General features: G+C 38.2%; 1 protein-coding gene across 1 annotated transcript in view; it reads left to right on the forward strand.

Annotated features, from left to right (window-relative positions):
• The first annotated feature begins 2,853 nt into the window (after positions 1-2,853).
• Positions 2,854-15,191, forward strand: part of nphp4 (nephronophthisis 4) — a 735,573-nt gene continuing 723,235 nt past the window's right edge. Inside the window, exons 1-2 of the mRNA XM_051931213.1 lie at positions 2,854-3,232; positions 3,389-3,541. Of these exons, the coding sequence (XP_051787173.1) occupies positions 2,945-3,232; positions 3,389-3,541 (441 nt within the window). The 5' untranslated portion in view covers positions 2,854-2,944. The remainder of the gene's footprint in view (positions 3,233-3,388; positions 3,542-15,191) is intronic.

Genomic DNA, 15,191 nt, shown 5'->3' on the forward strand with positions numbered 1-15,191 from the left:
TATATATATATATATATATGTATATATATATGTATATATATGTATATATATATATATATATATATGTGTATATATATATATATATATGTATATATATATATATATATATATGTATATATATATATATGTATATATATATATATATGTATATATATATATATATGTATATATATATATATGTGTATATATATATATATGTATATATATATATATATGTATATATATATATGTATATATATATATATATATATATATATATATATATATATATGTAGATATGAAAATATGTATATGTATATATATATGTGTGTATGTATATGTATGTATGTGTATATGTATATGTGTGTGTGTATGTATGTGTGTATATGTATGTGTATATATATGTTGATATGTGTATATATATATATATATATATATGTATATATGTGGATGTGTATATGTGTATATATCTATATATACATATTATATATATATATATATATATATATATATATATATATATATATATATATATAAATATGTATATATAGATATGTGTATATGCAGATATGTATATATATGCTTACATAACCTCTTTAACACACTAGTTCTCCGCTGCGAAGCGCGGGTATTTTGCTAGTTATATATATAGATGACACTGAAAGTGATGAGTGACATAATTTTTGAAAACCTCTTTGGTTTTCTCAGTTCCCTTTAAATAACACTAGGGGCCCAGGAATACTGCAAAATCTAGGGCCATGAAAAGTTTTCAAAAGAATACTGTCAAAGTAAAGTGAGAGTGGTTATACTGAGTTTAAACTTGTACTTTGAGCTACATCCTTTGTATGAAAATGTGCTATAGAAATAAATGTTGTTGTTAAAACAGGACAAAAGCAAGAAATATTGTGGCAGACCTCTGGACACTGTTATTTTTCAGTTGGGCAAGTAGCGAGGGAAGCCTGGGAAAACCATGGACCAACCCAGTGTGGCAGTTGTTATGGTGTTTATAAAGTATTAAACATCCATTTATTTTGTGCAGCTTCTGTGTCTTTGTTTAAAATTTAAAATATTAATGGATGCAGAGGAAGCTGGTCATTTGCATTTGATTCTTCACTATTGTAGTTACAGTTTTGTGTCTCAGGCCTACACTGTCTTCCTGTTTTGAAAACCTATGAAACGTTCTTAATGGTATATGAACAAAGTGAATCTGTTTACCAAGTTGCTGTTACTACTGTTTATCAGGTATTTGCATGAATTCTATACTGCGCCACCATGGCAGAGTGGGAGAGGCTTTTCAAGCAAAGTTTGGTGATCCGACCTCATCCTCAAAGAAACAGGCTGCAGCAAGAGGAATCGGAAGGTTTTCTTCTTACGCTAAAGAAAATGGAAGGGGCTATATTTCATCAGGTAAGAGTCAGGGCTATTTTAACAAAATAAGTAAACAACATATATATGTTAGTAGGTATGGTGTACAGGCCTGTTTGCCAGATTATGCCATACATACTGCAGTTCACCTGCATTTAACATCAAATAAAGGTTTGAATTTTTCTGCTGACCTGCATAACATTCAAAAAAGCACAGTTTACTTTGAACTAAAGCTTAATTGAGAATGTGAAAAAAATGCAGCCAAAAATAAAAAGCAAAAAGCAACTGTAGAAGTAAAAGATCAACTTCTTTTCAGAAGTCCGTACTTACTATGCTCCTTAAAAATAATTAGCAGGTAGTCCTTTATCCATATACATACAGTCATTTAATGTTTGTAAATGCATCACTCAGTAGGTTTTGGCATATGTAATGACCTTTGTCTGTGTATAGTTTGCTTCCAAGTGTTTAACAAGGTTTATAAGTATATGTGGTCATTTAAGGTGGGGCATAGTCAGCATTTCCAAACAGTAGGAAAATGAATTCATTATTCACCAACTGTGAGTTGACACTGCGCTGTTTGATTCTTTAATTAATGTAAGTGTTGCTGTCAGGACCATAGCAACAGCAACAATAATAAAAGGAAACACTTGGAGACCAGAATCATTAACTAGATGTTTCTGCAGGAATCACATCAGTGGATTGCGTCTAAAACCCTAATTTTTTAAAATTATTTTTTAAAATTGTGTCAGAATCCTAACTTTGGCTTTGATCTAATTGGATATCCTCACTTTTTGTTGAAGTTTGTATTTGGATTAAATTTTTGCTTTTCACTCCAAGGGACTACCTGTTAATCATTTTTAGGGGGCATAGGAAGTACGGACTTCTGAAAAGAAGTTTATCTTTTACTTCTAGAGTTGTTTTTTGCTTTTTATTTTTGGCTGCATTTTTTTCACATTCTCAATTAAGCTTTAGTTCAAAGTAAACTGTACTTTTTTGAATGTTATGCAGGTCAGCAGAAAAATACAAACCTTTATTTTTTGTTAAATGCAGGTGAACTGCAGTATTTACTTGTGTGACTGATATTGTATTTCATTTTTATGTTGCATACTGGTGCTGCAATAGCTGTGGTGGGAGATTTAATTGCATAACTTAGCTTAATAATGAAATTTCAAACATTGACACAAGAGGGCCTTCTTGGTTTATAACAGAGATGTTCCTTGATTCCCACTTTTACAGAACGTTGTCTAGTTGCTACCAGAAGGCTACCTTGAATTAAATTTTTTGATAAGGTCTTTTCTTTAAATGTATTCTTTTCTAATATTGAATCTTTCAGATGTTGCTCAGAATTATTAAGTTAATGTCAATTTTATTTAAATATTTAAAAAAAAATTTTAATTCATGATATTTCATATTTAACGTGTTGAATGGTTTTTCTTTTAACCAATGTTCACTTAAGTTATTGACGATTTGGACATTTTTAGTCAACATTATATAAAAAGTTTCAATAGCACTTCAGTCAAGCAATTTTACTGAAAACTCTAATTTAATCCCATGGCAGAGAAATTTCTTCTTAATTCGTTTGCATCTGTAATTTAGTTTAATGGATGTTGCTGTTTTGGCTGCCCTATCCCTGACAGCCAAGAGTCAGATTATACCCCGATTGAACGTATATAAACGTTCATCAGTGGAACCATGTCATTGTTGGTTGAACCTCAGTCTGAATCCAAGAAGTGAAGCTTGCTTTAATCACTTTTTATGGGTCTTCAAAAAAAAGAGAATTATTCAACCAAATCCCAGATGGCAACTATCATGCCAAGTTCAACAATGTTTGCCTTACTCTTTGATTCTTGGGCCTCTTCATGGGATTTTGGATAACAGCCGGGTGCAGGTGAGTACATTATGTTGGTTGCAGAACATCAGCTTTAGTTTCTGCATTTTCTGTAATTGCTTCTGGAATGGGAAGCATTAATCATTTGTTTATGAATGTATTTTTTGGGTTTATAGGAACTGATTTTTTTGTGTTTCTTTTGCTTTTATTGTTTAGAATCTTCTGAGTGGGCTTCAGGGAATTCAATTCCAAGTTCGTGTTACTCTCTTTGACATCAGTTACCGACACTTCTTTGGTCAAACATGGAAAAGTCCAACAAAGGCAGTGAAAAATGTATCTGGACAAATGCCCAAAGTGCCATTTAATGAGGTAGGATATAAATACCTTTTCTTTTTCATTTGCTGGCTTTTGAGAGTATAGTTTCTGAGTTTTTGAGACTGTCTCTTTCTCTTTGTTTGTCTCTCTCTGTCCCTATGTGTAGCGGGGTTCCTTAAAATACTTTATCTGCCCTGTGTCATTTTAGTATCACCCTTACTTCTGGCAACCTTGTGCCACTTTGGCACCCCATCACTTGAGTGTACAGTATATGTAACATACCATTCTCAGATGGCCCTGAACTGGATGATAGTCCTACTCACACATATGCCTACACTTGCACTCTCAAAGAGGTCAATTTGAAATCTGCGGTTAACCTGACATACAAATTTTGGGGTTCATTTTCACTGTTCTTTGCCTTAGAAAACATACATGGGAAGTGCTTCACGGAGAACAGTAGAGATTAAATTAATGTAAAAACAGTATATTGTATGTTTAAAAATAATTCCCCATGTCTTTCATATTGTTTTCATGAAGTTTTCCTTAGAAAGGTGTTACTCTTCACTGTGGTACTGATGCTACACATTTGTCAGTGGCTTTCAATAATCTGTACAATACAGCTTCCCTTGACTTTTGATTCTGTGTTCCTTGACGGATGTGTTTTCACCATATGTTGTTAATTTAAAAAGGTGTTGATTGAAAAATAATGCAGATAGTTAGACAGAAATTTTATTATTTTTAAGTTGCCCTAAAACAGTTTAGATTGTCAATTGAACATCGTTCTGTTATATTTTGTTGTATCTATGTTGAGTCCTTGTAATTGTAATATAGAACAATAAAGAGCCTTGTGAAAGATAATGGAGGCACATGCTTCAGTAGCATGGAGCAAAGACACTTGGAATGATGAGTCAGAGACTGCAATAGCAAACATTTTTTGTAATGACATTTGATTTACGTAATACAATACAATGCAATACAATTTATTTTTGTATAGCCCAAAATCACACAAGAAGTGCCGCAATGAGCTTTAACAGGCCCTGCCTCTTGATAGCACCCCAGCCTTGGCTCTCTAAGAAGACAAGGAAAAACTCCCAAAAAAACCTAGTAGGGAAAAATGGAAGAAACCTTGGGAAAGGCAGTTCAAAGAGAGACCCCTTTCCAGGTAGGTTGGGCGTGCAGTGGGTGTCAAAAGAAGGGGGTCAATACAATACAATACACAGAACAGAACAAATCCTCAATACAGTATAAAAATAAAAATTTTAGAAGTATGGAGCAGAATTTAACAGTAGATGATATCACATAAGAAGATTTGGATTTATTTAGAGTCCTGGAGACCTCATCCATCAAGCTGCCTCCCCCATTTGGCCATTCCATGCCTGAAACAGCGCTGGGCCAGCCAATCCGATGAAAGGACCCCTCCTTCCCATGATTCCTGTGATCCTCCATCAGGGATGACTTTACCTTAGGTAGGCAAAACAACTTGACAGGTGGGCCGTGACACCAAGTGCCACATTTGTGTACCGAGAAGAGAAACAGAATAGGTGAGGGTTAGTATCCAGTTATAACTGTCATGTTACTTATGTTTTAGTGCTAATGACTAACAGTAGAGATGCAGTCTGTAGAGTTAATCAGCAGCTCTAGTCAGGATATGCTAAACTGAAGTAGTGAGTCTTCAGCCGGGATTTAAAAGCTGAGAGCGAAGGGGCATCTCTTATAGTAGCAGGCAGACCATTCCACAGTTTAGGGGCCCTGTAACTAAAAGCTCGACCTCCCATTGTTATTTTATTAATCCTTGGAATCATAAGCAGACCGGCATCTTCAGATCTTAATGTGCGCTCTATTTTGTAAGTCATGATAAGTTCAGACAAGTAAGCTGGACCTTGGCCATTTAATGCTTTATATGTTTAAAGGAGGATTTTGAAAACTGCCCTAAACTTAACCGGGAGCCAGTGTAAGGTTTTAAGAACTGGAGTTATGTGTTCGTATTTTCTTGTTCTTGTAATAATTCTTGCAGCCGCATTTTGGATTAACTGGAGGCTGTATAGAGAACAGTTTGAACATCCAGTGAACACCACATAAATGCATGAATTATTTTCTCAGAATCCTGTTTATTTTGAAAGCTCCTTAATTTCCTAACATTTTTAAGATGGAAGAAACATGATTTGGACAACTTTGTAATATGTGCTTTAAATGACATGCTAGAGTCAAAGATAACTCCTAGATTGTGGGCTGATTCAGTATAATTAATGGGGATTCCAACCGAGTTAAATGATGACAAAATATTGTTATGATCAGTATCATTCCCTCCAATGATTAACATCTGTTTTATCTGTGTTTAAAGACAAGTAGTTCTCATTCATCCACTCCTTTAATTCACTAACACAACTAATTAAAGACAACATTGGAAAAGCTTCATTTGATTTAAATGAAAGGTATAACTGGGCGTCATCTGCATACGAGTGACAATTAACATTGTTTCCTAATGAGAGATCCCAGTGGAAGCATATGAAGTGAAAACAATAATGGTCCAAGTACTGAGTCCTGCGGGACACCATATTGAACTTCTGTGTATAATGATGGAGTACTGTCAGCACATTTCTGTACATATTGGAATCGATTTGATAAATAAAAACTAAACCAAGCGAGCACGGTGCCTGTAAGCCCAACATCATTTTCTAGCCTGTGCAGTAAAATAGAATGGTCAGTGGTGTCAAATGCTGCACTTAAGTCCAACAACATAATTACAGTGGAGTTTCCTTCATCAGAGGATATCAGAATGTCGTTTACAACCCGTGTTAGTGCCGTTTCTGTACTATGACCAGTGTGGAAACCAGATTGGAATTTCTCAAATAAATTGTAATGCGTAAGGTGTGACTGAAGCTGACTGGCGACTACTTTTTCTAGTATTTTAGAGAGAAACGGTAAATTTGAAATAGGCCTATAATTAATTAGTATGTGTGGGTCTAGGTCTGACTTTTTAAGTAATGGTTTAATGACTGACACTTTTAGTGCATCAGGTACTGTGCCATGCAGTAATGAACTATTGATAATGTTTAGAATAGGCGCTTCAAGAACATCCATTGCAATTTTTACTAGTTTTGTTGGCACTGGATCTAGGGAAGAAGTAGTGGGCTTCATTTTAGAAATTAAAGTTAAGACTTCCTGCTCAGTTACAGGATTAAAATTATTAACTCTTTTAGGGCTAATTTTTTTTTTTGTTTCTTTTCTCCCAGGGCTGAATATTTTTCCAAAAACTAACATTTTTTAAAAAAGAACACAAAGCAATTGTTTAACATATCAAATCAACAAAAAATATTTACTTTTGACAAATGTTACTGTCTTGCATGTTGTATGAGCCTGCATACTCTATGATTTCACATACATATCACATACATTTTACACAGCAAAGTCTGATCTCGCTCAAAGCAGCCAATTTCAGTCATTGCCACATTGCACTCCTTACAATATGTGTTGCTTTGGTGCCTATTTTTCAATTGTCTGTTGCTGCACTTTCTAACATATATTGTTAGTGTGTACTGTAGAGAGACAGGTCACCCATTTGCCATCATGCCATGCCACTGCCACCAAGTTTTCTGCCAGCATGAAAACCGTATTGTCACCTCTTTTCATCTTCTGAAACTTTATGAACTTTATGTATGGCATTATAGCCTGGCTCACCCCATGGGATTTGCTTCTGTTTATTACAGAAGTGAATAAAACTTTGCAGCAGCACGTACCTAAGCCACCAGGGGACAAAACACGTTTGGACCAATGCTCCCTGAAGTTATATCACCAATTCTGTCTCATCTCTATTTGTAATGCCACAGCGCGCTTCATCTCGTCTTTCGTTGTGGGTTTCCACTTTGAAAAACGAGAATGCGATGCAAACGCAGCCCGTGATTCAAAAAAAATCTCTGCCTACCTGTTTGTCTCGTCTGACAGTAGCTGAAAAGCAGCATCAGGAGAGAGCAGCCTGAAGTACAGCAGCTGGTGATCTGTCGTGTCCAACAGCAAGCCATGCCGTCTTGTAAACTCCGGTAGCCAGATCAGCTCTCAACGGATCAATGTCTGTGTATTTATTCCATGCGAACCTTGCCGTAGATGCATCGGCTGCGCGAAGGCACGCAACTGGCAGCAGATCCGCTGGCGCGGCATCGGCTGGTGTCTGATCAGCTGATGCCTGCTTCTAACTCTCTTGCTCGATCTCCTGATCACTGCCAATAAAGTCCGATTCTGAAAAATCAAGAGTCCGACTCCGCAATAATGCGCAAATACGCATAATGCGAGTGTTTTCTTTTCTGCACTTGCTTCGCTGCCTTTTCACATGTCGGTGCCATCTTGCCTGTTTACATTTCGCAACTCACGCACATGCAATGTTTATTTGCCGAGTCAACGAGTCTAGCATTCCTCCAAGCACAGAGGGAATGCCTGTGACGTGACAGTGAGATTTGTCGCCATTAACAGCTGATTGTCGCCCTCTATCCCTGGATGTCGACTTTTGTCGACATCCGCCTTCAACCCCTCCTGTCGACAAAAGTCGACATCCGCCCTAAAAGAGTTAAAGTGCTGAATGCAATGTGAGACAGGGTCTGCTAAGCTAGTATTTGGTTTGTAGTGTGATGCAGAGATCTGGGATCTTATATTTTTAATTTTCCCATTGAAGAAGTTCATAAAGTCTGTACTGCTAATATCTATTGGTATTTTGCACTGTTGATCTGAATTTCCATTTGTTAATTTAGCCACTGTTCTAAACAGTACCCGAGGATTTTTATTATTGCTATCTATTATTATAGAATAGTATTCTGAGTGAGCTTTAAAGAGGGCTTTTTTAAATTTATTAACACTCTCTGTCCATGCAATTTGAAAGACATGTAGCTTTGTTGTTCTCCATTTGCGCTCCAGTTTTCGACACTCTAATTTAAGAGCTCGAGTGTTTTCATTAAACCAGGGGGAGTTTCTATGTGCTTTAATCACTTTTGTTTTAAGGGGAGCCACTGTGTCCAGAACATTTCTTAAGGTCACATTATAATGTGATGTTAGCTGATCTAAATTGTTTTCCATGTTTACATTTAATGTTAAGTGATCTAAATGGTTTTCCACAATTACACTCGACTTACTCAAAGTATCCATAAATTTTGAAGCAGAATTACAATCTAGATGTCACACTGTCTTTGATTTAATCTGTGAGTATGTTGGCAAGGGCAGGACTAAATCAAATGTAATTAAGTATTGATCAGAAATAACTTCATTTAATGGAGTAATATTTACATTTTGAATTTCAACTTTGTAATTTATTATTAAATCTAATGTGTGGTTATAATTATGAGTTGGACCTTTGACATTCTGACAAAATCCTACTGAATTTAACAAATAAGTAAAACATTTGCTAAAAGTGTCAGTTTCCACATCAGTGTGTACATTAAAATCTCCCATCAATACTGCGTGATCATAATTTATAGCCAAACCAGATAGAAGGTTGCTAAATTCAGTCATGAACAATGAATATGTCCCTGGTGGTCTGTAGACTAGCACTATAATTGTGTTGGAATCTGTTATAATATTTAAAATGAATGCCTCAAAAGATGTAAAGTTGCCTAATTTTTAGAAGTGATTTGCATTTTGCTATAGTGAATTATTCCAAGTCCTCCTCCTCGACCAGAATCTCTAGACTTATGAAGGAACGAGTAGCCATCTGGTGATGCCTCAGCTAGGGGGACAGTGTCACATTTACTAAGCCAGGTTTCAGTGAGAAGACACGGATCAGATTTTGTACTTAATATAATATCATTTACCAAAACAACTTTAGTGCCAAGAGAGCGAATGTTCAATAAGCAGCATTTAAAACTGCATGGTTCTTTCTAAACTGGTAATGTATTTTTTTGTTTTAATTTGAAGTAAGTTTCTATTACAGATGCCCCTGGTGGAGGGTCTGGTTTTATCCCTTGGTCTAATTATACACCTTATTTTTTGGTTATCAATTAATTTAAGGTTTGTATCTATACTAAATTTACTGGATGCCCCACGACAGGGATTAATGTATGATGTGGTTTATGGATACATGTTAGGTACTGTATATCTGCAAATTATCCAATTAGGCAGTTTTTTATGATGCTTTACTGAGGAATACAGTATTTCTGAAACAATATTTCAGAACTTACGGATGCTCTGAACAATTGGGCCAATGTCTTAGAATCACATTATGAAAACACAGAAGATTCTAGCCAGAATGGAACTGTTACAAGTGGCATTATTTAGTGTACAGGCAGCTGTGCATTTTCTGGACAGCTGAGTAGTTTCTGAAGTGAAAGAAATTTATCTGATGCAAATATGAAATGTTGTGCACATTTATCAAAATTTCTGTTTGCGCTAGATACATGACCACAGAGAAATGACTAGCGTTTTGACTTGTCCCTGTCAGTTTGACTGTAGTATTATTTTATCTTTGTTATTGTTTCATAAACTTAACAAAGTAGGTCATGCTTGAAGACTTATATATTGTAGTGTTTTAATTTGGTAAACAGAAATCATAAGCAATGTTTTCATCATAATAGAATAGTTGGCAAAGTACAATAATTCATTGAGTGCTGTATATCCATATGTAATTATGAGCACCAGCATGGTTGATTCTTCAGTTAAGATCTACAGAAAAGTTACTATCTAGACATTTTTGAATTCATCCCTATATATAGGACCAAAATCCAGGCTTCACAAGGGAAATGGAAAGAAATGTGAATGACTAATTTAAATGAATAGAAAGATTAGATAGTCAGATCAGATAGGTAGAAGAATTTATACACTGTACTGGTGTCATGGCAATAGTTAGTCATCCATCCATCCATCTGTTGAGCTGTATTTAATACAAAACAGAGACACTGAGGTTTAGATTGTCCTTGCAGTAAGTCCGGAACCATCCCTGGGCTGGAAGAAGTCTGAATGCTTGCACATCCCAGTCTTATAGAAGTTAATTCAGATTTCACAAATAATACAAAATGAATATCAGTGGAATGTGGTAGGAAAACTAGAGCCCTGAGAGAAAAACCTTCACAGAGAATGTGCCAACTCCGCAGAGACTTTTCCTGAGACATAGTTCAAGCTGTATTCTACAGGTTGCAGGAAGCAGTGCCACCATATAAATATGAGAAGTATTAGTGACATATAGATCTGTGCAAATAGATCTGTGGACAATGCCGTCAACATGGGCCTTCATTTTGTGCTGGAGCATCTGGACAGTAAAGGAACTTATGCAGGAATACTGTTTGTTGACTTCAGTTCAGCTTTTAGCATCATTGTCCCTTAACCGTTATTAAATAAACTTCTATAGACTGAATCCTTCCATCCATAAATGGATTTACATCTTTCTGGTAAACCGGAAACAAATGTTTGTGTGGGCTCCCACCTCTCTGACTGTCTCCATATTAGCACAAGTGCCTCTCAAGGCTGTGTACTTTTACCCCTACTTTATTCCTTGTACACCAGTGACTGCTAGTCCACTGATCCTTCAGTTAAAACCATTACATTTGCTGATGACACCACCATTATTGGTCTAATGGCAACGAAACACATTATATTATATGCTACACCGATCCCTCTCCCACTTGGACAGAGGCAGTGGTACTGTAAGAATTATGTTCCTAGACTTCTCTAGTGCCTTCAATACAATCCAACCTCTGCTCCTTAGGGACAAGCTGACAGACATGGGAGTAGATTCATACCTGGTGGCATGGATCGTGGACTATCTTAAAGACAGACCTCAGTATGTGCATCTTGGGAACTGCACGTCTGACATTGTGGTCAGCAACACAGGAGCGCCACATGGGACTGTACTTTCTCCGGTCCTGTTCAGCCTATATACATCGGACTTCCAATACTTCCTGCCACGTGCAAAAGTTCACTGACGACACTGCTGTCGTGGGCTGTATCAGGAGTGGGCAGGAGGAGGAGTATAGGGACCTAATCAATGACTTTGTTAAATGGTGCGACTCAAACCACCTACACCTGAACACCAGCAAAACCAAGGAGCTGGTGGTGGATTTTAGGAGGCCCAGACCCCTCATGGACCCCGTGATCATCAGCGGTGACTGTGTGCAGATGGTGCAGACCTATAAATACCTGGGAGTGCAGCTGGATGATAAATTAGACTGGACTGCCAATACTGATGCTCTGTGTAAGAAAGGACAGAGCCGGTTTTACTTCCTTAGAAGGATGAAGTCCTTCAACATCTGCAGTAAGATGCTGCAGATGTTCTATCAGACAGTTGTGGCAAGCATCCTCTTCTACGCAGTGGTGTGCTGGGGAGGCAGCATTAAGAAGAAGGACGCCTCACGACTAGACAGACTGGTGAGGAATGCAGGCTCTATTGTTGGCATGGAGCTGGACAGTTTGACATCTGTGGCAGAGCGACAGGTGCTAAGCAGGCTCCTCCTATCAATTATGGAGAATCCACTGCATCCACTAAATAGTGTCATCTCCAGACAGAAGAGCAGCTTCAGCGACAAACTGCTGTCACTGTCCTGCTCCACTGAAAGACTGAGAAGATCGTTCCTCCCCCAAACTATGCAACTCTTCAATTCCACCCGGGGGGGTAAATATTAACATTATACATAGTTATTGTCTGTTTTTACCTGCATTATTATCAATCTTTAATTTAGTATTGTTTTTTGTATCAGTAAGGTGCTGCTGGAGTATGTGAATTTCCCCCTGGGATTAATAAAGTGTGTGTGTGTGTGTGTGTGTGTGTGTCTGTGTCTGTGTCTGTGTGTCTGTCTGTCTGTCTATCGAAATTGAGTTGTCTTGTGTCTTGGGGTGCTTCCAACAACCTAGTGGAAATGGTCATTGACTTTCGCAAACAGCAGTTACACCCTCTCCCACTAGAAATGAATGATTCTGTCATCAATATGGTGGAATCCTTCAAATTTTTGGGCAAACACTGTCACCTGGGACCTTAACATGAGCTACATCACTAAAAAGGCACAGAAGTGATTGTACTTCTTATAACTAAATAAATTAAGTATTTTCCAGCTAATCTTAGTTCAGTTTTACAAAGCCATAATTGAAAGTTTAATCACATTCTCAATTGTTGTCTGGTTTGGTTCAGCAATGGCACACTCCAAAAATTACAGCGTGTTGTGAGGTCTGCTGAGAAAATAATTGCCTGTACCCTTCCATCTTCTACAGACCTGTATACATCTTGTGTCACTAACCATGTCAAAAGGATTACCACAGACTCATCTCATCCTGCTCATTCACTTATTCTATAAACTCCCCTCTGGTAAATGCTTCAGGTCAATTAAAACTAAAACTAACAGACACCTACATAGTTTCTCTCCTTGAGCCATAGCTCTTGTGATAAGCTGCCCGGACACAGACAGACGGACACCATTGTACAGTCCACCACACGTTTATTGTACATATTTACATTGTCCATAGTGCACAACCCAGTGCCTCAAGCACCAAACTCCCCCAAAGTCCAGGCCTCTCTCACACTCTGCCTGCTCTTCAGGTCGTCTCCTTTCCTGCCTACAAACTTTGTCCACTCCTCACCCGACTCCAGTCCTCGTCTGCAGGGAGGTGGCCCCTTTTATAATTACCCGGATGGGCTCCAGGTGATTCCCGACACTCCTTAGACACTCCCCTGTGTGGCGGAAGTGCTGGCTATGCTCCCAGAAGCCCTACGGGTGTTCCCAGTCTTCTTCCCCCCAGCACTTCCTGGTGTGGCGGAAGTGTTGGGGTTCCAGGTCCTTCAGGCATGGGGGCGCCCCCTGGCGGAGACCACGGGCCCCTACAGGGTTGGGCTTCCAAGCCCTGCACCCGTGGCCCCCAAAGGAACCAGGGTGGTCGCCCCCTCGTGGTCTGGATGAGACATGAGCCTTCCTCCTGTCCTCCTGGGCATCCTGGCTGGGTGCCACTCCCAGCCGCGTGCCACACTCTCTCAAACCAGTAAGCTAGTCTGACTTCTTAGTATATTCATGCATTTTGTCAGACACCGTATTAAAGTATGTGTACAGTATATGTACATGTATATGTGTGTACAGTTAAGTCCATAAATATTTGGACAGAGACAACTTTTTTCTAATTTTGGTTCTGTACATTACCACAATGAATTTTAAATGAAACAACTCAGATGCAGTTGAAGTGCAGACTTCCATCTTTAATTCAGTGCGGTGAACAAAATGATTGCATAAAAATTTGAGGCAACTAAAGCATTTTTTTAACACAAGACCTTCATTTCAGGGGCTCAAAAGTAATTGGACAAATTAAATAACTGGAAATAAAATGTTCATTTCTAATACTTGGTTGAAAACCCTTTGCTGGCAATGACAGCCTGAAGTCTTGAACTCATGGACATCACCAGATGCTGGGTTTCCTCCTTTTTAATGCTCTGCCAGGCCTTTACTGCAGCAGCTTTCAGTTGCTGTTTGTTTGTGGGCCTTTCTGTCTGAAGTTTAGTCTTCAACAAGTGAAATGCATGCTCAATTGGGTTAAGATCAGGTGACTGATTTGGCCATTCAAGAATTTTCCACTTCTTTGCTTTAATAAACTCCTGGGTTGCTTTGGCTGAATGTTTTGGGTCATTGTCCATCTGTATCATGAAACGCCGCCCAATCAATTTGACTGCATTTAGCTGGATTTGAGCAGACAGTATGTCTCTGAACACCTCAGAATTCGGCTGCTTCTGTCCTGTGTAACATCATCAGTAAACACTAGTGTCCCAGTGCCACTGGCAGCCTTGCACGCCCAAGCCATCACACTGCCTCCACCGTGTTTTACAGATGATTTGGTATGCTTTGGATGATGATCTGTTCCACGCCTTCTCCATACTTTTTTCTTGCCATCATTCTGGTAGAGGTTGATCTTGGTTTCATTTGTCCAAAGAATGTTTTTCCAGAACTGTGCTGGCTTTTTTAGATGTTCTTTAGCAAAGTCCAATCTAGCCTTTCTATTCTTGAGGCTTATGAGTGGCTTGCACCTTGCAGTGCACCCTCTGTATTTACTTTCATGCAGTCTTCTCTTTATGATAGACTTGGAAATCGATACGCCTACCCCCGGGAGAGTGTTGTTCACTTGGTTGGCTATTGTGAAGGGGTTTCTCTTCACCATGGAAATAATTCTGTGATCATCCACCACTGTTGTCTTCCGTGGACGTCCAAGTCTTTTTGCGTTGCTGAGTTCTCCAGTGCTTGCTTTCTTTCTCAGGATGTACCAAACTGTAGATTTTGCCACTCGTAATATTGTAGCAATTTCTTGGATGGATTTTTTCTGTTTTCCCAGCTTAAGGATGGCTTCTTTCACCTGCATGGAGAGCTCCTTTGTCCGCATGTTGTCTGTTCACAGCAAAATCTTCCACGTGCAAGCACCACACGTCAGATCAACTCCAGGCCTTTTATCTGCTTAATTGATAATGACATAATGACGGACTTGCCCACACCTGCCCATGAAATAGCCTTTGAGTCAATTGTCCAATTACTTTTGAGCCCCTGAAATGAAGGGATTGTGTTAAAAAAAATGCTTTAGTTGCCTCACATTTTTATACAATCGTTTTGTTCAACCCATTGAATTAAAGCTGAAAGTCTGCACTTCAACTGCATCTGAGTTGTTTCATTTAAAATTCATTGTGGTAATGTACAGAACCAAAATTAGAAAAAAGTTGTCTCTGTCCAAATATTTATGGACCTAACTGTATGTGCTTATTCATTACACACTCGCA

Source organism: Erpetoichthys calabaricus, chromosome 8 (genome assembly GCF_900747795.2).
Source record: "Erpetoichthys calabaricus chromosome 8, fErpCal1.3, whole genome shotgun sequence".
NCBI lineage: Eukaryota > Metazoa > Chordata > Cladistia > Polypteriformes > Polypteridae > Erpetoichthys > Erpetoichthys calabaricus.